General features: G+C 39.2%; 2 protein-coding genes across 6 annotated transcripts in view; one reads left to right on the top strand and one right to left on the bottom strand.

Moving 5' to 3' along the window:
- Positions 1–16583, top strand: part of f3a (coagulation factor III, tissue factor a) — a 32015-nt gene extending 15432 nt beyond the window's left edge. Inside the window, exons 4-6 of one of the 5 annotated variants that reach the window (XM_077555175.1) lie at positions 2882–3063; positions 3148–3316; positions 13074–16583. In XM_077555175.1, coding sequence (XP_077411301.1) covers positions 2882–3063; positions 3148–3316; positions 13074–13216 — 494 coding nt within the window. In that variant the 3' untranslated portion in view covers positions 13217–16583. Of the gene's footprint in view, positions 1–2881; positions 3317–12151; positions 12333–13073 lie in introns of those variants that run through there. The other 4 variants (XM_077555174.1, XM_077555176.1, XM_077555173.1 and 1 more) reach the window with 4 other exon arrangements.
- A 2242-nt stretch (positions 16584–18825) lies between these two features.
- Positions 18826–26969, bottom strand: part of abcd3a (ATP-binding cassette, sub-family D (ALD), member 3a) — a 148457-nt gene continuing 140313 nt past the window's right edge. The window contains exons 22-24 of the mRNA XM_077555171.1: positions 25431–25535; positions 22927–22983; positions 18826–19839 (exon numbers count right to left, since the gene is read on the bottom strand). Of these exons, the coding sequence (XP_077411297.1) occupies positions 19762–19839; positions 22927–22983; positions 25431–25535 (240 nt within the window). The 3' untranslated portion in view covers positions 18826–19761. The remainder of the gene's footprint in view (positions 19840–22926; positions 22984–25430; positions 25536–26969) is intronic.

Genomic DNA, 26969 nt, shown 5'->3' on the forward strand with positions numbered 1-26969 from the left:
GGGTCAGATGACCACCACCACCGACTTACATAAAAAAAAACGCTTCTGGTGCCGGAGTCCTTTGCGCATACTCTGAAGAGGAGTCGGCAATGCCCAGCTCCTCATGGGTGGTCGTGGGCTGGCTCCGGTGTGCCTAGGTGGAGTGCTGACACGCTCCCGACATTGCTCTCTCATTCGGTTGTCCAGCCTAATGGCAAGAGCGATGAGTTCTTCCAGGTCCGTGGTCTCATCGCGAACTGCCAGTTCATCCTTGACCTGTGAACTCAGTCCTCTGCAAAACACGCTACAAAGGGCGAGCTCACCAAAACTGCTCTCGGCGGCCAAAATGCAGAATTGGACGGAGTAATCGGCTACAGATAAATGTTCTTGAGTAAAATCTAGTAGCAGACTCTCAGCCTCTTTGCCCTTAACGGGGTGATCAAACACACAAATTCAGTGAGAAAGTCTGGGAGTGACGTGCGCAATTCAGGTTTAGCATTGCTGATCGCCACAGCCCAAGTGGCTGCCTTGTCAATAAGCAGGCTCACTGTATGCCACTCTCGCGTTGTCGCTAGAGTACGTGAGTGGCTGCTGATCGAATATTAATGAACACTGATGAATGAATTAACAGCATAACCCGGGTTCACCACCATAACGAGACGGGTACGGTAAACTGTTTGCGGATATTGTGTGCTACCGGATCCGAAGCGGCCAAACGGGGTGCCGGAGGAATTCCTCCGGGCTTGCCCCTCGAAATTACGTGGACGGACAAAGCGTCAAACCAGGAAACTAACATGGCTACCGCCTCCCTAAGCTCAGTCAGGGATTGTTCATGGCGCATGGGCATGGCATATTTTAAGTGTTTTTTACGGGATCCATGGTCGGACCATTCTCTTACGTGTAAGCAGTGGATCCCAAAAATGTAGACACACAAGGAACACAAAAATGTATTCTACACAAAAAGCACACAATAAACAAAGTACAACTGAAATTGCTTGCAAATTCAAGGAACGAGAAGAACAGAAAGCGCACGTCAAAATGCGGAACTCTACATAATCAAAAGAAAAAACAAAACAGTAATCAACAAGTCAAGTACTTACAGAAAAACACGGAAGCAAGATCAAGAACGGTCAAGGATCAGGAAGTAGCGACTACAGTTGAGCTAAGGAGGTGAGCAAATTGAATGGTCCGACAAGTGACTCAGACTTCAGCTGCCTCTATATACACACTTTACTGATTGAGAAGTGGCTGCAGGTGTGTGTCTCCTGGGGCTCGCCCACTAGTCAGGCTGCTGCTGCAAGCAAAACACAAAACTACCTGAGAGCACAGGACTACAGCACAGATCATGACACGTGTTTGATAACGTTTTCATGTTCAAACTGGTAACATTTTAAAACTGACAATTTATGGGAGGTCAAACATTAACTCTTTGACTGCCAAAAACATTAAATAACGTTTAGTAAAAACCTACGGAGGAGCGCCAAAGACGTTAAAAGACGTTCACCAAGTTTTTTTTTTTGGGGGGGGGAAACTGGTGGAGGAAAGCCTTGGCCAGCTGTGCTGAAAGTATCAAGCAGATCTAGTTAGTATAATGCCTATTTTTGGCCCCTAGATGGCAGCGATGACTCTCTTTGGACAAGATTGGGTAGGCGTCAGTAGAAGACGTGAGGCGGAGCTTGAGTGTTGAGGGGACAATGGCTGAGGAAGCCATAATGGCAACCGGTTGCAAGCAGTGCACGCTTGAGCATTTTTTTCAAAGACGAAAAGCATCGACCAATGCTAAAGAGCACATTGATGACGATGATGATGATGATGGTGACTCCGAGGTTGACGCTAAAGTTGGAAGCGTTGACGCGGCGGCTATGATCACGTCAAAGCCTCACCGGCTAGCGATGCTAACGCCGGGAAACGCGGAGCACAACCGAGCACTTCTGCTCAGGAGGACGTTCAATCGGACGACAAAGAGTGCCCCGAGTCCAATGCATATTCATCGGAGGAGTGGGTACAGTCTGATCACGGAGAAGACACTGGTTATGGACTACGATGCCACCATGAGTGGAGCGGCTAAGATGGATCAACCACCCGGTATAGGAACTGAAGGACATGAGGAAGCCAGACGTAACACCGTAACGTCACCGTATCATGATCCTGAGAGTAGACTTGATGGCAACATGGCCAAACACACACTGCAGTATATACTTGCTATTCCCCGGAAAAAAAAGCCAGCAAAAAAGTGTAGCGTCTGCAATCGCAGTAAAACTAATCTGTTGTGCAAATCCTGCTGCGTCTCCTTGCACGCAGGGGAGTGTTACAAAAAGAAAAATTGTATTTGAAACATCCACACAATTGTAAATAGTACCACAGTTGCACACATTTGTAAATAGTTTGCCAAATTGTTTTGTCAAATTGTTACACTGTTGAATGTAAATAAACATATTTTGCTATCAAAAAACACTTTTTCATTGTTGGTGGTAGTGTTTTACAGAAGTAAAGCACTGTTTACGTGTTTGTGGCATCATTCATGGGAAAAAAAGGTGTCAAATTCACTAGAGTGCATGAAATAATATCGTTTCACAAAAAGCTTGATTTTTCCGTTTTTTGTTTCACAACAGAGCATTTGGGTGAAACTAACCATTTTCTATTGTTGATTACTGAAAAACGGAATAAGGTAGAAACAAACTTTTTTTTTCTGATGAAAGATTAGAGTCCAATCTTTCATTTGGTTGTGTGTTTCCATAGTCCAAACACAAAATTTTCTGTGGACCTTGAAAGATCAGTCAAAATGCTTAAATTGGCTGGCACTGACGGCATCCCTTTTCTGAAAACGTCTGGCAGTCAAAGAGTTAAGCTATCATTACTTTTTCTGCCAACAAGTAACATCTGATCAGCGTTTTCTTTCCAGCTGATATAGGTAGACCTGATTTCAAGCTGGAGGTGAGCAACTACAAAAACAAGACTACACTGTTTGTGACTGAGCCACTCACTGCATTGTTTAAAGATGGTCGCCAGCTGAACATCAGAGACATTTTCTTAGAGAAACTATACTATAAAGTTACTTATCGTAAAAATAAGAGCTCTGGCAAGGTAAATTTCATCAGTCATCAAATTCAGCATAAATTGAAAATGAATGATGAATTAATTATTTCTCTCATCATCCTTTGCTTTCAGAAAGTGTTCATCTCAAAAATGAGTGTAATAGAACTGACTGATCTGGATCAAGGAGAAAGCTACTGTTTTAACATTCAGGCTTTCATTCCAAGCCGCAGCAGTAATAAACAGCTGGGAGAGTTGAGCCAAACTCAGTGCTCCGATGACGACAAACAATCAGTCTTTGAAGGTGAGTGTTTGATGTGTTAAGCTTCATTAATCTGACAGTGGGTGCATTTGCAATGTTTCAGAATCCATAGTGCATGCAAGAAATTAAATGGCATGCAAAGATGTGTATCTTGTCTCCTATCGTATTTTCGCAAACAAAAGGCGCAACATATTAAAAGGCGCAGTCTCAGTTACGGGTGCTATTTCTGTATTTAACCCATACATAAAGCATTATTGGGTGCATGCATGCTAAAAACAAACGGTAGCATGCATGCATGCCACCGTATATTTTAGCATGCCTGTATGTTTTAAAAAGTAAACGGGAGCAAAACAGTGAATTCGGTTGTACTTTGTTCAATGTACTCATGTTATTTTTGATCAGTCGGTGGCCAAACTCGCCTGGCGCTGCCTCCCAGTTTGGTGAAAGTGTGTTGCCATCCCTCAAACGTCACTCTAAACGCCCAGTTCATGCCCATGTCCAGCGATTGGCGGCTGCTCTATTCCCATGTACAACTGCGTAATTGATAGCTTGCAGTTGGAATTGTGCCCCGTAAGCATGTCTCTTCACTGATGCCATTTTCGGGGGTCCTTAGCCAAACCAATGTTTTTTTGCATTGTGCAAATACTGGCAGTATAGTGTTGTTATCCGTTCCTGGTTGATCACACGGCCAGAGTACGAGTCGTCTCTGCGGATAGTGTTCGCCGCACTTTGCCAAAAAGGCGAGGTCCAAACGGGATAGACTAAATGAACTAGAGGAGACAGGAGGTTGCACTGCAGTCTGGTGATTTATCTCTCTTTTATTCACGTTCTCGTTTCATCTCCACATTTGAGTACATATAGCCTCAACTCTCTTCTGCCTCCTTCCTCTCCTCTTTCTCCCGCGGCTGTACCTACGCATGTGCACTCCACAGCCCTCATTCACACACAAGCAAATCTTCATTCCCGCATGCCTACCTCAATCACATCCGCCTTTCCTGTATATAAGCAATTAGTGATGCACGATATGAAAAATTTCAACCGATACGATTACTGATAATTTCCTGCTTTGTATGGTCGATAGATATCGATAACCGATAAATTTATGGTTTTATATTTAATATAGTCTTCATAGAATCTGCAATTTATGCGTCCAGGAATACATTTTTATTTTATTTTAGTAGCTCTGATTATAACAGCAAGTAAATTTGTCACTTTCAAATGTTTATTTATTTTCATTCGATATCATACAAATATTTGCGGTCTTTTGCTGTATAACGTTTGCAAAAACACTCACAGGCCAAACATTTACCTTCCGAAATAATCACTCAAAACAAAAAAAATCCTAAAAAAATTAATACAGAACTTAACTATTTATCTAAAAAAACAAAACATTCATGTATGTATGCACTAGAAATGCATTCACCATAAGTGCAATAGTGCATGAGGATGAGGTAGGTGAACGGTAGGTAAAATTATATGCATTGACGTAGGTCAAACTTAACTCAGAAAAATCTAAATCTAATAAATAGACAAAAGTGCATACAGTATGACACGCATCCTCGGAAACCCCCACCCCTTCACTGTGGTGAAACATAAGTGTAGTCCGTTGTTGTTGATCAAGTGTTATGAGTGGTAACATCATACAGGAAGGGACACATTGGTGAAAGAAGCGACGGCTTGGTACAGAAAATGGCTGGTTGTCTAGCACAGTGAATGCCATAACGTTGGCGTTAATGGCTTTAGCCTTTTCGCCGTGTTTGGAAATGTTTTTATAGTTGTCAAACGCATGCCAAATGGGGACAATCACACACATTGTTGTTGTTAGCTTAGCGCCATTAGCTGCCGCTTCATGTTTGTTCAAAATGGCTTTGCCGCAATGATAGATTTTCAGTGAGCAGTAGCCTTCTTTCCCCCTCTCAGAATTGGAATCCTTGTTGAACATGATTTGCTCTCCTGTAATGGAGAAAAAAGACCAACTGGTGAGGACATGTTGATTGCTATGTGCTAGTTTGCTACGAGTGTGGGCCTCACAAGGCCGGCGGCCCAGCTTGGTCTGTTTTTTTATGGGGGGGGTTTCCCGATCGGGTCTGCAAGAGCAAGAGCGCGATAGATGACGTAAGCAGAGCAACGTGGTCATCTATTGTGAGCTGTGACTGCTCGCATTGCAAACAGTTTGCAGACTTTAATAAATCAGACTTTTTTATCGGATAAAATGTACCTATCGGGTCATCCCGATAAAAAATGTGTTGGCGCCAGTGGGAGCAGTCAAGTGTTGTGCTTACCAAAGTCGCACAACAACATTGACAGATTTTGGAATTCGGTGCACAGAAAAGGCACAACTTATTTTATCATTATAAGGTGCGAGGTCGATTTTTGAGAAAATGTAAGACTTTTAAGTGTGCCTTATGGTAAAGTCTGTGAATTGAGTTTACTTTCCAGTATGTAGACCAATGGTGTCAAACATACGGCCCGCGGACCGAATCAGGCCCGCAAAGGGGTTTAATCCGGCCCACGAGACAATTTTGTAAAGTTAAAAAAATGAATAATGTCGGACCAATTCATCAGCCGGCCACAATCAAAGCATATCAATTCGTAATTTCACAAGCAATCCTCAGATGAGCAATGCAACTTGTTTTTGAATTGCTTTAGATGTCATTTTACATATTACATATTTGCATTTGTGTTTTTTTATTGGGGGAGGGGGGGGGGGGCAATATATTTACAGTTGCGCCCTGCAATTTAGGGCTGGCTCGCAAATATCGAAAATCTGCGTATAATTGACGACAATTGTTTTTAAATTATATACCATAATTTTACCGATCCGGCCCACTTGGTAATATAGTTTCCTCCATGTGGTCCCTGAACTAATATGAGTTTGGCACCCCTAATGTAGACAAATGAATGACTAGTTGAAACATAATGCACAAAGAATGAAATATTTGTACACAAAGTGTGGGCACCAGTTAAAATGCCACGTTAAAATGCCAGGCTTTTATGACGTAAGAATTAGATCCCAAACAGGATAAGCAAAGAGTGAATGAAGTCCTTTTGTGAGTAAATTTGCAATTTCATTACTTTTTCCAATTTTAATGTGAACTCCATCCTGTCAAACTTAAAACTGAAGAAAAAGGAAAAAAAAACCGGTAAAAACAAGAAAGATTCCTGGATAAATTTGCTATGCATTACAAGTATGTGACCCACATTTGTGAATGATTTATTGTGATTTATAGCAAGTTGTGCTAGCTTTAAAGAAGTATTCAAACTTTGGCCTCAATGAAAATGGACAGTCGCTATGGTCCTATTTAAAACAACTGTTGCTACAACACTCCTACAGTACCCGGGTGGTCTATTTTTCATGGAAGAGGGGTTTGTGTGTCCCAAATGATCCTAGGAGCCAAGTTGTTTGAAGCCTTATGCCCTTGAAAGCATCACCCTTGTTAAACAGACCTGACTAAGCAGTGTTCAGAAACCCCATGATGATCAAAACAAACGGACAATTTCCCTCAGCATGACAGGGGGCTTCGGGGCCACTATGTGGAGCCAGGCTTGGAAGTGTGTGGCTCAATGGTTGCTAGGGCTTCACCCTTGGGGCCCATCAGGGCAAAGTCGAGAATATACATGTAGTTGGACTTATCTCGACACACATCTTAGGCACTAGTACCAGTCCTCTTGAGAGGGGTTTGACTCTATTCCACTCTGGAGCTGCCCATAGTGAGAGGCGCTGAGAAGGTGTGGGTATACTTATTGCCCCTCAGGATCAGTACCCATACATTGGGATTTGCTGCAGTGGACGACAGAGTGGCCACCATCCACCTTAAGGTGGGAGGGCAAATCCTGTTGTTTGTGACAATGCCTTGAAGCAGCAATTTAGAGTACCAACCCTTTTGGAGTCTGGTGGACACTGTTTATCATCATCAGTCATTTAGACCAACATTGGGTCATTCAGAAATCATCAGTCAGTACTCTGAGAAAAAAATGAATAATTTCGCACACACTACTTTTCAACTATTAACTTGTAGTAAAAAAAAAAAATAAATATCATATGAATTTCATTCCACACTAATTGTGATTTGTCAAAAAGCTCAAAAGGGGGGGAGGCTATTGTTTTCGCAAGGCAATGTGAATACCCTACGGTAACACTTTATAATAAAAATTGTTTGTCAACCATTTGTAATACATTAGTTAAAGCTGAAGTCCTGAGAACTAATAAACTAATAAATTCTAAACATTAACTCATTTGCTCCCAAAAACATATAAAAAACCGTTCTATTTTAAATATTGCTATGGTCCCAAAAATGTATTTGTACATTTTTTATGTTTTTTTCAATTTTTATACTAGAGCATACAGAAGGCTTTGATGCAGGCTTTGACCTGAAGAGGTCGCCTAAAGCAATGGTAGTTATTACACAAACGGCAAGCAGGCGGCAGCAGAGCATAGGAGGTGAACCAGGGCCATGTTGAAAAAAAACTCAATTACTCACAATTCTAAATAGATTTGTGAATAATGATTAAACTTAGCTATATTCTAATGCTAATTGCTGCAACACGGGAACCAATAGAAATACACTTTTCATCCTGATAAAAGAAGAGACTTTAATCTTTTTTTTGGTAGGTTCCATGTTTTTATAGCAATAGAACAATATTTGGGCCTTGCAAAATCAGTCAAAATCCAGTAAAACAGCCAGGAGTGACGGGGATTGTTTTAGTGAAATTGGCCGGGAGTGAATGAGTTAAAAAATTAGGAATAAATTACAAATTCATAGTTAATTTGTAAATGCATTAGCAACAGATGAAGTTAAGATGAGCAATTATTAACTCATGATGAACTAATAATTTGCAGCTATTTAAGAATTATGAGCCAATAATTTGCAAATATTAACTAATAATTAACTCATGGTTAAGAAATATCCATTACTAATCATTAAAACACATTAGCAAAAGATGAAGTCATGTTTAGGGATGGATAAAATTATATAATACTGTATATACTCAACAAAAATATAAACGCAGCACTTGTTTGCTCCCATTTTTTACGAGATGAACTCAAAGATCTAAAACTTTCACCGTATCCTTCAAAAAGATAACTGTCTGTAAATGCCAGAACATCTATGCGCGGCTGATAACTAACTCACAACAAATATTTAATCTCTTGCGCAGTAATGCTGCACACTTTAAAAAGAGAATTGTTGAACTAAATTAAGATAACAAATTGAATTGTTGACCAATTTAATAAAATTGCTTCAATTGGTAACACACAATTTAATTAATCCAAAGTATTCATTATGAGTTCATTAAACTTAATATATTCACTTTGGATTCATTTAATTCAATTGTGTGTTACCAATTGAAGCAATTTTATTAAGTTGGTCAACCATTCATTTTTAAATCTTAATTTGGCTCTTTTTAGAGTACATCTTTATCAACGGGATTATTGTCAAAAGGACATACCATGTTCATGAAAAAAGTGGACTTTTAGTTTAGGCCTATTGACTTTTTTTTAAATTAAATAACAGATGGCAGAACTATGTTAAGCCAAAACTCGCCAGCTGACAATATGAATGAGGAAATCAAATGTCATGTGTGGCTGAAAGAGGCGGAGACAGAGAAAAATGCAAGATTCATTGTGATAAACCTGGGACCGACCAAGTTAGATTCATAGAGTTACCTCTCTTTCTCCGCTGCTAACAAAAATATTTTTGCCATCCATCATAATAAATATATAATTTAGGTAAACTGTTATAATAAAAATGCATGTATATTAATGTAAAATGGCGTGATACGTATCACCTTGAAGACCGTGTATTGGGATACATATGTATGGCGATATGTATCGTGACCCCTGTATCGTGATACGCATCATATTGTGAGGTTGTTGGCAATACCCAGCTCTAGTTTTCAGTGGCTGATATCACCAGTGTCACACATAGTCAGGAAAAATGTAGAAATAAATATTTTCCATTCAACAGCCATAAAAAGAAGACAAATAACTTCCCAACTTCCTATACCCACCCAGACCGTGTCAAAATCCTTCATTTCTTCCTCAATGACAGAGCAGCAAGATGCTCTCCCAGATGGAAATTGCCAGTTTGCAGCTATAGCTGATCCAGTCACCAGCAACTTTAAAGCTACGTTCACCCTGCAGGTCTTAACTCTTTCATTACATATGACGTATCGATACGTCATTAGCGTCATAGTCACCATGTACATATGATGCATCTATACATCATAAGCTATTTTTATGCAAGAGTGTACAGGATAGTCTGGCGCAGCTTCTGACTAAAGGATTAGGTTTGACTGCAATGTTATCTAAAAGAAACGGCCAGCAGGAGGCAGCCAGTATCACGCAAGGATCTTGTTGCAGAAGAAGAGGAGGAGGAAGTGTAGGTTGGAACTGGGAGTGTCGTCTGACTAGCCTGGTTTAGAGCAGGGGTTCTTAACCTTTGTTACCTTGGGCTCCAACTTTTCCTGTGAAAAATGGCCCAGGGCCTATTCAAAAATTAGGATTTATGTTGACTTATTATTGTTTGTATTTAATAACTAAATTAAATCTAATTAAGGTTAAAACATCATTATCAAATAACATGATACAATGTGGTCATCAATGACATTTATTTATGTGTAAACACTGACACCCAATAAGATGCCCAACAAGCCGGAATCCACTTCTCCGTTTTTTTGTGCGTTTATGTTTATTTATTATTATTATTATTTTAAAACAAACAAGGCAACCAGGTTGATCATTGTGATTCACTCAAGGGACTTCAGCACATTCTCAATCTCTGGGACAGTGGGACTGCTCCACAGTGATTTGCTCGGGAAACTTTATTTTTTGTTGTTGCGGTTCACTGTGCTTTTTGCAAGTGGACTCTATTGCGTAATCAAGTCGACCCCCATGAGATCTCAGGGCTTAAAAGTACTCCAGCACGGTGCCGGATTTCCGCGTAAGAGCCACTAGCGCAATGACAAATCCACCAAAGTAAACAAATACATGTGGGGAATACTTGACACGTCTGGCAAAACACCGCCAATGCGGAGAGAAGGCCAACTTCAAAATAAACCTTCCCATACCAAGTAATATGTGGAGCGCAATGCCAATGAACGCATTTATTTTGTTAGTTTTTCCCGGGAGCGTTTTGCCAGTCTCTGCGCAACAGATGACTTGACTCGTCCTGCAGAACGTGTGTCTGCCGTTCTTATTGCCGGCGTAAACAATTGCGAGCAACGTCAACAAAACAACTTCGTACAGAAATCACGTTTGATCGCCAATTAAGGGCATTAAAAGGAGACTTAATTACGCTGACAATTTATTGCACAGAGCCTGTTTGCCAGTGTTTAGGGCGTCTACAGTGTTAGCGTGCTAACGGTGCTAGTGGCTGAAGCTAGTCATCGGACTACTTTTCAAAGGCAGGCTAATTAATCGATGTGATGATTGCACACTTTGATGCTGACAGCCGGACACTGTTGTCGTTACTAGAGATCAGTTTTAATAAACCAAGCTCACTCAATTGTGCATTTGATGGTCGGCAAAATCACAACTGTGGTTCTGACGTCACTTTGTCTCACAGACCAAAAACTGCTCAACTCGGAATTTCATTTCATACAAAGTGTTGTACATGGAGTAAACATCAGTCGTGGAATAAAGACAGGTAAAACAAAAATAACACCAAATAAATTAATAATTATCTTAAGTGGGTAAATGAAAAAGTCAATAAAATAACACAAGTATATAAGTAAATAGGTAAATAAAATAAATCAATTAATAACAAAATACAGCAGGCACCATAAAACATTGAAACAATGATGAGTCTCATGCCGAGTCAAACGCCAAAGAACAAAGATGTGTTTTAAAAGTGGGTAGAGAAGGAGGTTGCCTAATATTTACCAGGTCATTCCAAAATCCATGGGGGGAGATTTGTCGAAAGAGAGGAAAATAATGTTGCTGTTAAGCACAATTTAAATTTAAGTTAAAAAAAAAGAAGAAATTTATTATCTAGAAATGAAAGTTTGTCGATCATTAGTAAGTGGAAATATATTTTTAATGTCTTCTGTATTCATAATTGTTCTTACATCATGCAAAAATATTATTTTTATCCAAATACCTGATTATTCAATAGAATTTTCTGTAGGATATTTCAATACCAAAATATTCGATAGCTGCAGCACTAGAGGGGACTGCAACCCGCAGTGCTATACTGTACTTGTACATAATATAAATGGATAATGAAAGAGATGACCTGACATTTGGGGAGGACTGGCCATTGGGAATTTCATGAGTTTCCCAAATGCTCAATCCATCCATGGCGACGAATCGAATATTAATAGCGTGATGTCGGCCGAACAACAAATAAGCACGTTGAACACCACTCCTCGGAAAAAGTTCAGGCTCAGGATTTTTTTTATTTAAGCCCTGCGATCTGTGCTCCCATTTGGACAAAAATGTCAAGGGCTGAGCGCAAAACAAAACCCGGGAATAGAAGAAAATATGAAATTCCGACGTGCTTCATTACTTTCCTGCATATTTTTGGTGTTATTAGATGCAAGATATTTGCGAGCTTCAAGTGCAGCCGTGATGCTCTTTCTAATTTTGGAACAGCCTCGCCGATTGCGTGCAGCCAGTAACCTTAAGTAGCCTTGCGCACCGCATGCCCCACCCCACAACATGCTGACAGCAGCGTGGCTAAACAGAATACGGAGGATTAGGAAGGAATTTAGCACAATACTACAGGGCAATATTACAGATCGTTTTTTTTCTACATAGGGAGGGGTGAAATATTCTGTTTAAAAAATACCCTGCTCCATGTGTACAAAGCCTCAGTTGAAAGCTGTCTGCGGCTGCGGTCGCGGTTACAAAACTGAAATTACTTTGCGGCCCACTAGATGGCGCATTCTCATCAAAGCATGAGGGCGGCGATCGAATTGCTGCACGTCAAGGAATGACACTTTGTTCGTCGAGCAAGTGCAACGAGCAACCGTCGAGCGATGACCCCTGGACGACTGATGCTGCGGCAAAGCTGCAGTCAGACCAGCCAATTGTTTATTTTTATGTGCAATAAACTGTTATTTTGTTATCAAAATCACTTTTTTGAATGTTGTTTTATTGCACGAAAACATTATTTTTATGTTTGAGCTCTTTTTCTACGTTTTTTTCTCGGCCTGCTTGCTTTTATTTATTAATTTGTGCTTAATTGCCACAAATTAATTAAGTAGTTGGTAGCTATTTGAAGCATGTCCTGCAACCATCCGGCATTCAGTTGCTTGTGCAAAATTACAACTCACAATAACATCTGAATGTAACAGACCTTAAAAACAACAGCTTTGAATAATCCAGAAGACAAAATTAGATTTCACGATTTAGCAAATTTTCAACAATTCGATTTTCATAACGATTAATCAAATGAATTTGATTTATTGCCCAGCCCTACATGAAATAAGTTATTCCAGCAGACAGCAACTGAATTTTTACAGGCTTGACTTGACCAGAATTTAACATTTTCAGCCAAGCTGATTTCTATCTATTTTGTTACGGGCAGTGGCCATATCATCACCTTCAAATTATGGGTTGGAGCATGGGACATTGCACATGGCAAGGGGGCAGTCAGTGCGTAGGCAGCCCAGTCTCATGCTGCAGGTGTCCAGACTGCACCCTAAATGGTTGCATTTTGCCCCTGGTGTTGGTGGTGAAAATGTCAAAATAAGTCTGCCAATGTTTCTGTACTAAAAGAACATGTGTTTTTGTTTTAATTGATCTACATTTATCATTAATACTAAATCTCAAATATCTGTTTTTTTCCCTATACAGTGTATTCAGTGGGCGTGATTGCAACTGCCATCCTCCTCATCTTGCTGCTGATCATCATAGTAGTTGTAACAATAGTATGCTGCAGGCACAAGAAGGCTGCCCTTAAAATTGAAAAAGAAGGAGTTCCACTCCGGAATATATAGAGGGTTGTTCTGATCATATACTCACAAAAAGTTAGGGATATTTGGCTTTCAGGTGAAATTTCAGGATGAGCCTAAAATGCATTGAAACCTTTACTGGTGAACTTAATGTGACCTCCTCTAAGCTTTTGTATGCACATGTCCAACTGTTAAATGTTTCAGTACTTGTTACACAAGTTGCTGTTCTCCAACGAGGATCTTAACGGCAAAATTCACAAATGACAATGCTCCAGTTCATGGAGTTGGCATCATCAGGGAACGGCTGTAGGAGACTGGTGTACTTCAAATGGAATGGCCTGCACTTTCTTCAGACATCATTCCTATTTAAAAGTTGTGGGATCAGCTGAGTTTCTGTGTAGAGGCTGGGAACTCTGCACCCCAGAACCTCAATAACCTGAGGGCTGCCCTTCAAATAAGAGTGGGATGCCATGTCGCAGCAGACTGAGTCGACTTGTGAACAGAATGAGACATCGTCATCAAGCTGTAATGGATGCTCAAGGGCACATGACCAGTTATTGAGACGTTGACATTTTTTGTTGTGGTGTACCCACCATTTTTGTTAACTTTTCTTTCAATTAATTGCTTGAGATGAGGAAATCACCAGTGCATCCTTCTACTTAAATGTCCTACTTTCATGAAATATCATGCAGCGTGGACTTTTGACATTTTCCATAAATTTCACCTGAAAGCCAAATATCCCTAACTTTTTGTATGCGATAGCTACGGATACAGTTCACTGGATGGACATAAAACCAGTCCTAAGATATATATATATTTTTTCATGAGAATTAATATTTAGGTTTCTCTGAAATCACTTTTAAATTTGACAGACGTTGTGGAGATTGTTGCAGAAAATAATATACAATGGAAATTGGAAAATAATGTATCACACTGAAAACTCCTGCCCCACATTTGCCATCCCCAGTTTATTCCACGGAGGGTCAATTTTTTTTAAAATATCCTTATCGTTATCATCATAAATATTATACTACGGAAAGTAGATTTGTCCAAACCAAAAGGTAGACACGAACCCCATTCTCATGTTTATTAGCTATTATTTCCTTCTTGTTTTCAAGTAGTCAGGTTTCCATCAAATTGTTTTGAAATTTTCAAGCGAATTTATTAAAAATGCGCAAAACGGACATGCGACTTATGCGCCTTTCCATCGGTTCTTCTCTTGTGAATATTGAGAGGGGACTCCGCCGCTGTATGTGGCGGTATACACCATAGAAATGTGATCCACCAGTAGTTTAAGAGAAGAAGAACCGGAAGCGACTGCGCCGTGCAATGACGTCATATGAGGTTTTTTTTGTAATATATGATAAACCGTAGCGTTTCTTTGCTGTTTTCCAACTAAAATAGCATCACTATTCGCTTAATTAATTTCAAAAAGGTTTCCCGTTTCGTCATTTCCCAAACATACCTTACTTTATCGTCCGCCATTGCTTTGTGACTACAAACGTTTGTGTGACATAATATCCGGTCACAACGTGCGACATGTATCCAGTCTTGCCAGCGTTTATTCTCAAAACCTGTTTCCATAGCCAAAATTAGCATTTTCGTTTTTTCGGCTTTTTTGCAAACTTTGGGCCCTTTTTCAAATTTCAAGCGTTTTCATTCAGTTTTATTCTATTTATTTTATAAAACTCAATATGGATTTAATATTATGAACATGAAACATGTCAGTCAAGGTGCATCATTGAAGACTAATTTAACCTGAGAGTAATGAACAGAAAGTGGAAATATTTAAAACAAATTTAAGGCAGGCAGCTATAGCACGTCATAAACAAGGAAACTCGGTCTGCTTTACATAATTAAAAGTACAATATTTTAAAGGAAAACAAACTCAAAAGAACTAAAGACACCTTCAAAGTACAGAAATAAATGTTTAAATTTTAGAGATTACTAAGATTAGTAAATGAAATTTACAGTGTAAGAAAAATAATTTGGGGTTAAAAACTTTAAAAGATCTCAATCATAGGCATGGCGAAAAGCATAGTTTTTAACCTAAAATAAAAAATATTCGCACTTTAATATTACTTTCATATTTAATTTAGAAGTCATTGAGTAATATTTTCTTTCTAGTCATATATGCACCGAAATGTAACATGTGACTTCAGAAGTATTTGGGAGCAAACAGTTACTGTGCTTTGAGCCAAATTCATGTAATTTGCCTCTTTGTTGATCAGTTAATAATTAATTCAATGTATCTTAATTGAGAATAATACTCACTTTATTACAACACAGTTACCTTTTTTTGCATTTGGATGCTTCATGTGTTTATGTACCATATTAAAATACTGACGAAATAACAATTCAAGTCTAATGATGACTAACTTTTATTTTATTTTTTAAATCTGTCCATCTCCTCGGGCAAGGGCGGGCAAACTTAGTCCTCGGGGGCCAAAGTCCTGCAGGTTTTGGAGGTTTCAACAGGATCGTTATCAGGCTTACAGAGCTTGCTGATGAGCTGATCATCAGCTGTGTTGGAGAAGGGAAACATCCTAAACCTGCAGGACTCTGGCCCTCGAGGACCGAGTTTGCCTAGCCCTGTCCTTGGGGCTAAGCCCCCCCTTTCCATGAAACCTAGTGACACCCCTAGTTTTGGGTTTCTTTGAAGTCATACCGAGGGGCAATTGAGAGCAAAAAACAAAGTTAACATGGTAAATGATGTTTATGCGGTGTAAGAAAAGGCAGAACTAAGCCTCTGTGTAGATGCCAAGACTGAACTGAAGCATGAATCACTTTGTAAACCAAATTGGTCATGAACCAATCTTTCACTGTAGCTGGTTCTATTTAGTTGACATATTCTCTTTAATATCAGTTCACAGTTTTGTATATTAATGCTACTTTTACCAATCTTCATGATATGGTTTCTGACTACTAAGCACTCAAATATTTATGATAATTTGCTACTGAGACATTTTCGAAGCTTGACAGAAGTATTTTTCTTTTCTTTCTGAGGCCTTGTTCCATTGGCTCTTGATGTAAAACCCCACAGTTGTTCCTGGCTTGGAACGAATGGAAGACATTGTGCTGTTTGAAATACCCCCTTTTTTTCGTTTCATTCATTTTCCACTTGACAAAGAGCTGATTGGTGTGTTTAAGATAACCTACCTTAATTACTACTCTAGCAGATCTTTTTTTGGAGTATGATGAGTGGATGTACTAAACTGTTATATATATTGCCCCATATCTTAATTTAGTATCAGTATTTAAGTATCAGGAGCAGAAAAGTGTGTGATTTGTTATGTAAAAAGTATTTTACTTTGACCATTACAAAAATGCTTATATATATTTGAATGAATTATGTACAATACTGTATATAGTATCCAACAGTTGCAGTAAATTTTCACCTGCGCCAACTGAATGCGTTTGAGTTGTCTGCAAATATGAATTGTAGTAATTGTGATGTCTTTAATGTACATAATCATTTCGGAGCCAGCACTGACTCCTGTGGATCTCCAGACCTAATGTCCAAGCATGTTGATTGCTATTCACCCATTTTTACAATTTGCAAATGTTTACTTGTAGTTTACACCAGTGTCAACCAATGGATTTTAAGACAGCCAATTATCATTTCATTGCACTTTGGCATTGCAAATGTGAAGAATAATTGATTGCTTTGAATTCATTTGGACAGAATGTTTATTGATAAAGGCTACTTTTGTCATTATCCAATGGAGGGAGGTCTCAGAGAAAGTGGGCGTGCGTTTAATCCGCAGAGGCGGCGCGGGGCTGCACGCAATGACGTCAAACCGTGCCAACAGCTCGTTTTCTCAGGTTGGGAGGGGCTGGTGCTTGGAGAGCAGAATAACCTAGAATTTCTCATACAGGGACAAATGAAGGAAAACACACCTTTGGCCATGTTTTTGGTGAGGAATTAGCAATTTAACATAGCTTTCATGTTGCAGTCCCTTTAAGTTATGGATTGATGGTACAAGTTTGTGTAAATATTGTAAATGAGTTATTCTCAGTCAGGGGTGTGCAATGACCTTTAGAGGGGCAGGTGCTCAAAGCAAAAAAAAAGGGGCACATGATAACACACCTGCACTATCCACTATGGGTGTTAAATCGTTTCGGCAATATATCATATTGCAGTGCACAATTGTCGAATCAATTTTTAAACTTCACTTTTTGATGTAAATATTCAAAAATATGTCTTACTTTGAGTTAGGGTTCACACTTTAAGCATGGAAAAATGTTATATTAATGGAACATTAAGCCTTAATATTTTATTTGTGCTGTTCAAACACGAAACAGACTGCAACCTGTTTGTTAATTACAGTGGCTTATAAGAGTGGTTTCAAATACATTTTCATACAAATTTTACATTGTACATGTACAAGTTTACTGATTAGTATTTTCTAAATTTAAAGTAGACAAAAAAGCAATAATCAATTTATAGATTTGTATCGGGATTAATCAAAATTGTTACAGGGTGTCTATATAGAGATGTGTGTGCGTACGTGCATGTGTGTGTGTGTGTGTGTGTGGGGGGGTATCCATTGTAAAATTTAAAATTTAAATAATGGCTAAACAATAAATCACACATAAAACTGTTGTTTGTCTGCAATGCCAAAGCCAATCGCCATAAAAACGTTTTGACATTTGTGTATGGAGAATCATTTATCAACAACAAATTGACATGAATAAAAACGATTATGTAAAATGTACATGAAATTTACATTTTAAATAACAAAACTAGGATTTTCCTATAGTCCAAGTAGCATAAAAATGTCTTACCTTACATTTAGCTTGATTCAGGTAAGAGCAAATGCCTTTTATTTTTCTGCAGGTGTAGATGTTAATATTTCATTATTGGGACTGTACCCATCAATTACTGTAACAGCCACATTTCAGCAAACTACATTGTTTGTCAGACTACGTAAATATAAACAGAGAGACCAATTTACCAAACGCAGGTGTAGTGGCGAGCGACCTGGCAGAATGGGCACGTCTCGTAGTATGACATCATCCAAGGATAACGTAATAATAATAATTTGTTTTATGTAAATTATGTTACTGAATTTTAATTTTGAAAGGCAACAAAACTACTTTCACAAACTATTTAGAAAATATATAAAATAGATAAATAAATAAATGGACAAAGAGGCATTTTAGGCATCAGTGCCAAAAGGGCATGTACCCAGGCACCCATTACTCATTTTGGCCACTTGTATCTTGTTCTTTCGGTCATGACCCACAGCTCGTGAACATAGGAAAAGGTAGGAACGTAGATCAACCGATAGATGGAGAGCTTCACCTTTCAGTTCAGCTATTTCTTCACCATGACAGACTAGTAGAGTCCGCAGTTGCTACATTGACCTCCCTGTTGAACGTCCGCTCCATCCTGCCCGCACTCTTGAGCAAGATCCCATGATACATTTGTTTGATTAACACAAAAGAAATTATCTATTTTGTCAAATCTTGCTTGTGCGACCAACTAAGAAAGTTGGTAGCATGTTTTTTTCTCCCTTTACAGTAGTATAGTCAATTTTTATTTATAAAACAAAAAGGGGACCAACAATTTTGTTCACTTTGGTGTTATACCCAGTGGTCTGTAATACCATAAATGTGTCACTTTGTAGCCACAAATAAATACATTGGTGTCAGGTTTATTATTATGCATTGTTTATTTAGATGATATAGTATACAGAAACTTGTGTAAAGACAATATTGTGCACCTATGGGCCAATTATATTTAAATTTAAGAAAATAAACTTATCATCATGTGACATTACCTGCATTACCGCCCCCTCCCAAAAAAAACCCCAAAAAACAACAACTTCTGAATTATATAAGAGCGGTTGAATCTAAGAGAAATCAACATCATCTGAGCAAGTGGTAGTCTGATCTCACTGAGCCTAGATTACAAAGGTTTTGTTTCAAACCCAAATAGACAACATAGCGGCATGGGCAACTGTCGGTTAGTCCTGGTCCGGCATTTACTGGACAGCATTGTGATGAACAGTGAGTACTGCTAACAAACAACACAATGGCATAACCTCTGGCCTGACCTTCCCATCTTTATTTGATTATATACCTCTTGCTTTGTGGCATCTCAGCTGACTCAGGGTTTGAGTGGCCAGCATGGGAACATGCTAGTCAATCCTAAAGCCAACATAACTGTTCACATACAAAGAGCAGAGGCATCTTTTTGTGTATGGGCGGGGACTCTGGCAGAAAATGTTTAAACAGTTTACTAAGAAATTATCCTGCTAAAGACAACATAAATAAGGGGCTGGACACTGTTCACTATGGAAGATAATACTTTAGTCAAACCATGGTTAGAAGGCTTCATGAGATCATTGTCTATTGATGCCATAATTTCTATTCCATTGCCATTTTTGTGTGTGAGTAAAACATTAAAATTCTCAATACAGAAAGATATTTTTCCTAAAATTACATTAACAAATGAACAATTATAGGACCCAATAAAAAAAATAAAACACACACACACCGTTAACAGATGTTCTAGCCCTGTTATAGGCACTGTCTGAACACATTTTGGACTGAATTAGTGCATTTCAGTGAGGAGTCACCAGTCAAGATCCAAACTCCACAGTTTCTTCTGTGATGGGTTTGAATTCGTAGTTTCCTCTGCCATCCATGTGTAGGTAATACTTGACAAAAAAGGGTTAAAAGGCACATATATAGTCACATCGCTTTAAGGAAAAAAACAAAAAAAGTCACAACAGAACTATGCCAAAGAAATATTTAAAGGGTTTTCACACATTGGTCTTATTTCATTAAGAAAAGGACAAATTTTCACCCACAGCCCCAGAGTATCCCTATTAAATTTTTCTTTGCACTCCACATATTTTTACAATCAGTAACAATTTGCAATGGTATTAGGGCCAGTGAAGAGAGAAAAAAAAGTTCGGCAGAATTCTGAGATTAAAGTCAGAATTCTCACTTTAAAGTCAGAATTCTGAGAATAAAGTGAGAATCCTGCCAAACTTTTTTCTCTCTCACTTCCCTGGCCCTAATCCTCTTCTGTACAATGGCACTGTTATTTTGTCACAAAATATGATTCTGGCACTGTTAAACACTGCACAGCCTCAAGAAGAATTACGACAACTAAGATATTCATTTGAACATTAAATTTGTAGTAAGTAATCTTTTTATTTTATTTATTTTTCTTTATAAAGAGCTCAGTATTGTTCATTCGATGATTTTACTGATTTGACATGTCATCATCATTGCTCTGAGCTATGGCCGTAAGGTGGTCAGTGCCTGTCATGGCGGCAACCCCCGAACCCAATGTTGGATAGCAGTGGTAAGGGGTCAAGCTGAAGAAGGAGTCCTATCTTTTTGGCCTGTGGGACTCCGGAAGCAGCTGATGGGTACCGAAGCGTAATGCGGCTTTGGCAGTCACTGAAGCAAAAACTCGGGCTTGGGAAGAGTTCGGTGAGGTCATTGAAAATGACTTCCGGATGGCTTGGAGGAAATTCTGGTCCACCATCTGACGTCTGAGGAGGGGGGGAAGCAGTGCACCATTACCACGGTGTATAGTGGAGATGGTGTACTGCTGACCTTAACTCTGGACATTGTGAGTCAGTGGGGAGAATACTTCCAAGACCTCCTCAATTCCACCGACGCGTCTTCCTTTGAGGAAGCAGAGTCTGGGGACTGTGAGGTGGACTCTCCTATCTCTGTGGTCGAAGTCACCGAGGTGGTTAAAAAGCTCCTCAGTGGTAAAGCCCCGGCCAGGGTTGGATCAGATCTGCACTGAGTTCCTAAAGGCCCTATCCCACTGAACTGCGAACATTTCGAAACGCTGCGAATGTTGAATTAGCAAAATATGAGGTTGTCGTCCCTGTCATTTTGTGACATACTTGCAACTTGTTTGCGATGTAAAAGCGACATTTGAGACCTAAACTAACCTAAAAATTGAGTCAAATTGACCCGCACAACTGATTAAAATGATTATTTTCATTTCCTTTTTAATAGAAGATGTAATTATTGGGCATTTTTGTCCAGTCACGTCAATGCGGTCCGTGACGTGTTTACGTGCAAGCAACCCCTTGTTCATTTTGGATTTATTTCCTGGTATAATTGTGCTATAAAAATTTGTATGGTGTTGTCAAGTTGCTATAATTTAGATACTAATCTAAAGTTTCTTCCTTGGAGAAAGAAAGGGGAAAAGACATTTGTAGAAGTGACTGGAGCGGTGTGACACAGCCAGTAAACCTTAATGTGCGCAATTGGTCCTCGGTGGCATTATGAATGAAAACCGTGACTGATTGTCCCAAAATTTATGAGTACATGTGCAGAAATATGTTAATCATAGTCTAAAAATACTAGAATGAAGCTATTTTGGATAATATTTAAGACGGAAGCGCTACCGCACATTCATATTATAGTAATAATAAAATAATAATAATGCTTATTATAATATATTATAATAACACTTTCGAATATTATAACAAATAATGCGAGTTCCATTCCCATATTTCCAGACTATGATTATCACGTCTGAACATGTAGGCATATACATTTTTGTCGTGTTAATAATAATAATAATACGACTTTAGTTCTAATATTTATTTTTCAGGCTATCATTAGCACATATATGCATAAATTTTGGTGACAATCAGTCACGCTTTTCATTCATAATGCCACCATCACCTGTGACTGCTTTTTTTCCCTCTTTCTCAAAGGAAAAAACCTGAGTGGGTAGGAGTGCTATCTAAGTTATTTCAATACTTGACAACCAGAGAAAATGTAAATGCCTCGATGAGAAAGGTGTTTAAACTGTGTTGGTGAGGGGTTTTAGAGCCTTAAAAAGTTTTGTAAATGGTACTTCATTTATATAGCGCTTTTTCCACCTTACAAGGCCTTCAAAGCGCTTTACATTTGACTACTCATTCACCTACTTATGACGCAGCATCAGGAGCAACAGGGGGTTCAGTATTTTGCTCTAGGATACTTCGACGTGGTCACGATGGCATGCGATTGAACCCACAACCTCTAGGTTGGGAGACGACCACTCTACCACTGAGCCATGCTTTATTGTGGGTATTTTTTGGAACCTAACCCCAATGGAAAACAAGGGAACACTGTACTTTGTTTAGCAGCTGCTTGTTGACAACACAGTCCGTGATTGAGAACGCGAGGCACTAAGATAACTTACTCCGTATGTAATAGCAGCAATGAGCTGCATGGTGCAGATCCTCTCCTACGTGGTGACAAATAAACTACCCTACTAAAAGTAGTGCTTTCATTAAAGGCAACCGGGGAGTCACCAAGCATGCTAATCGCTCATGTGAAATGCAGAGTCGGGAATGACCCAAAATAAGTGTTTGGGCGTACAGACTTTTCACAGAAGTCTGGTTAGAACTGTGTTAAGTGGAGGGCCAGTAGCTTTGAACAGAACATTTTTACGACAATTAGGCCCAATACGTATTCTATACTGAAACTAAGATGACAGATGCATTAGCCTTTTTGGCCTGGTAACGCCTTGGGATCCTGCTGGAGGTGCTGGTTGAAGTGGCTGGGGAGAGAGACGTATGGGCTTCCCTGCTAAAGGTGCTGACCCTGCGACCTGACCTTGAATAAGCGGTAGATAATGGATGGATGGAAAATATGTATCAATGTACTTGTGTTTTTGATTTGATCTAACATACAATACTTTGTTAGAACTGTGTTTTAAAATGTTGTAAAAATAAAGTGGAGGTGTGATAAAAAGATTTCCTTTCAATGCTTACCTCATGATGCTTCCAAAGAGACTTTCTGTGAGAGACGGTGAACAAAGTAATGCCCACCTACGAAAGAAAGCCAATACAGGACTCCTTACCAATTTAATAAAATCAAAAATGTTAAAATGAGATAACAATGATCTGTTTGATAAAAATCACCCATATCATTATCACCCTTTTTTGCCCAGTCAAAGGAAATTGTGTGCCACAGAATAAAATAAGTTGAATTTATATGAACATGTTAAGACTTATCCAATATTTCCTTTAAACAACTTCTGAATTTATCAACTTACGTTTTTATGGTTTCATTTTATACTAGAGCATAAACAAGGCTTTGATGCAGCCTCTCAACTGCAAAGAAACGGCCAATAGGTGGCAGCAGAGCAAAAGAGATCAACCAGGTTTAAAAAAAAGCTCATTACTCACATTTCTAAGTAGATTTGTGAATAATAATGAAACTTAGCTATATTCTAATGCTAATTGCTGCAAAATGGAAACAGTTAGAAATATACATTTTTCCTGATGAAAGAAGAGATTCTAAACTTTCTTATGGTAGGTTCCATGTTTTTGTAGCAATAGAACAATATTCTGTGGGCCTTGCAAAATCAGTCAAAATCCAGTAAAACAGCCGGGAGTAACGTGGATTGCTTCTGTAAAAATGGCTGGGAGTGAATGAGTTAAAAACAAACCAAGTATCGCGACTGGTCCTCCATGTTAGTTGTTTACTCTGAATTTGCGTTTAATCTCAAGATTTTTTGCAAGATTTCCCGTCTAATCAGGAAATATTTATGAATAAAATTGGTTTGTGTGTGATGTGTTGATTGTGCCGTGTGGATGCACACCACACTGACAACTGTTACTCCTGTGATTTATTTTCGTCACATGTGGGGTCTCTCACAGTCTGGAAGTCGGCCAACAATTTTAAAATCTTGCCATATGAACAAAGCTAAAGGTGACCCCACAGATTTTTCACGTCTCAAGCTGGGCCTTTTCAAAAGCATCTGTGAAAGTCATATATTGAATTTTAATGTGTGCATTATGTACTGCATATTTGTTTTCTTACAGACGACTGAATTTATTGTATAAATGTTTGGAGATATTTAGAACTGCTCATAATTCATCTCACATTGATAAAACCAAAAAAGTAGAACATTGCCACCACCATGCTTTACTGCATGTATACTATATACTGTAGCATACTCTAGGTCAGTGGTGTCAAAGTCCGGTTCTGAAAGGCCTGAGTCCTGCATGTTTTAGATGTTTCCCACGTTCAACACAGCTGATTCATATTTAAGGTCATCAGCAAGCTCTGCAGGAGCCTGATAATGATCCTGATCATTGAATCAGGTGTGTTGGAGTAGAGAAACCTCAAAAACATGCAAGACTCAGTCCCCCGAGGACCAGACTCTGACACCTGTGCTCTAGGTCAGAGGTGGGCATCGAGGGCCGGAGTCCTGCAGGTTTTGTATATTGCCTTTTTCCAACACAGCTGATATATGATCAGCTCATCAGCAAGCTCTGCATAAGTCTGATAACGATCCTGATGATTGGAATCAGCTTGTGTTGGAAGTGAGAAACCTCCAAAACTTGCAGGACCCTCGAGGACCAAGATTGCCCACCTCTGCTCTAGGTGAACAACAGCAATGATCCATTTTAAAGTTGAGTCATAGGAGGTGCATAATAGGGATATAACAGTAAGATACTTTTGGTAAAGCACAAATTAGTAACGAATGATGGTATTCCCACTTAATACATGTTTGGTAAAGACAGGGACTGACAAGACGCGGAAAGCTGAATCCCAGTCCCCAAAGCTTGACTGTAGTATCAACTTTCTACCAGTAGAGGGTGGTAACAGACTACAGTTCACTGTTGGATATAATCTGCAATTGTCTGTGTGGCAAACGGCCAACGATACAGACACTGACCAGCAAATCCATCCCAGACCCCAAACAAGAAAAACGGGGGAGCGCTGTGGTCATGAGTAAAAAGAATAATCAGAATTTAAATGGTTTCAGGGTGCAAATAATATTAAAATGTGTGTTATTTTTTGGAAACCAGAGCTAGGCACTCTTGTTAATCGTCCCTGTCGATGACGACGCCTCCCTTTTGGCGAGTGCACAATGGCACGAAGCCTCGGAAAAATAATGGACTGAGCACCGACTGAAGCACGTCTACTTCTGTCAATCGGGGTGAGTACAGACAGCCCCTCTCATTCTGTGTATTTTTGCAAGGCTTCACGTCATAAAGCATTTGTGGAATATGCAAAAGTCAATGACGATTAACGGAAGGGCCCAGCTCTGGAAATTATGATGATTTCATATTGGTTTTCTGTTTACCCATTCAAATCATTAAGTTTGCAAGTAAATAAAAAAACATAATACTCCCCCCTACCATGGTTGCAGTTATACCTGTTTTAAAGATGTCGACTTTTTATATCCACAGTGAGTTGTTTAAGTTTACATAATAGCAAGGAGTACTATTTCATTAGAAGTTTGTAATAAAATACATCATACCATCCTGCAGTGGCTGTAGATATAGTCTTCCACATCAACACTCACGGCACTGGTGCACTCATCCAGAATAGCAAATTGGGGTTTGTGGTAGAATAGTCGGGCCATCTACAAAGACAATAGAAAAAAGCTATAAACGCTAAATTACACTGATTTCAATGTGAATATCAAGGTTTTTAAGGTAATATAAACATTTCACTGGAAGCGATTGTTGTAGAATTTTTGCCATGTAGTTTGAATATTTGAAAATGATGTATGAATGTACAATAGTTGTGCAAATAGTAGTAGTAGTGTTATTTTCCTTGATCGGGCATGAAAACGGGTCAGGGGTGAAAAAGGTGAGAAGCATGGCCACACTGGGACCAAAATTATAGTAAATAGACTGATTTTTATATAGCACTTTAACTATACCAAAGCACCAATGCCTCACATTCACCGATTTACACATCAGTGGTCAACCGCTGCCATGCAGGGTGCTACTCTAGCAAGCCACACCTCTTTCTTGAAAAAGAAAGTGGGTCTGGATAGGCGTCCATAGACAGCAATTTGGCACCGGCCGAAAAAAGGCCGGCCAATCAAATTCCTCTATTTGCGTGACGTCGTCTTTGTGAGCAACATCACGCTGTTTGAATATCAAAACAGAGTGACTCATAACACCATCAATCTTCAAGTTTTTCCCGCAACAACATAAGTCATTCACTACTGTCTTCTCTTCGACTAGTAGCCATGTTGGATTTTTACTCCGTCTCCGCAAAAAAACAAAAACAAGTTGCTTTTCTGACATCACGTCCGCTCTTCGCTCATTGGTTCATTCCACTGTATGTTAGCTCAAGTTTGATCCGCCTCAGAAATGCAACTGATAGGGCGGTTGACCAAAGCCGCGAGTGAGTCTGGATTTTCAGGCTAGCAGGGCGCTGCCATGTCCACTGGGGGCAAATTGGGGTTCAGTGTCTTGTTCAAGGACACTTCGATGTGATCACCAGGGGTGATGATCAAACCCACAACCTCACGGATAGAAGACGACCACTCTACCACTGAGCCATGCCTGTGAATATTCATTGACAGAAGCAGTCCCTCGTCAACCGGGGGGGATGAGGGATCATGATGATGGAGCAAGGATCATGGTGTGGGGGGAGGGGGTTTGGGGCTAATTTAAATGTTCAAAATTATATGGCATCAAGTTTGCAAACTGTTTGCGAACATCTTTGCAACCTTTTTCGGACCACGAGAAAAAATCAACATGCACTGCTACTCACAAGTAGGGATGGGTACCTTTCGCATTTGGACACACGCTCATTCCAAATTTTGGTACCTGGGAATCAATAACAGTAGTAACAGTCCCGATTTTTGGTATTTTTGTTCTGTTTGTGGTAAGAAATGTTAATTTATTTAACAAAATAAAATAAAAAATAAAAAAAGAACATTCACTTTAACAGCGATTTTTCATTAAATAAAATTTGACAAATAAAAACTATTTGCAGATGACACAAACATTTTCTGTACTGGGGAAAACCTGCAGCAGCTTGTGGAGGTGGTGACCAA

This window comes from Vanacampus margaritifer, chromosome 20 (genome assembly GCF_051991255.1).
Source record: "Vanacampus margaritifer isolate UIUO_Vmar chromosome 20, RoL_Vmar_1.0, whole genome shotgun sequence".
Taxonomy (NCBI): Eukaryota; Metazoa; Chordata; class Actinopteri; order Syngnathiformes; family Syngnathidae; genus Vanacampus; species Vanacampus margaritifer.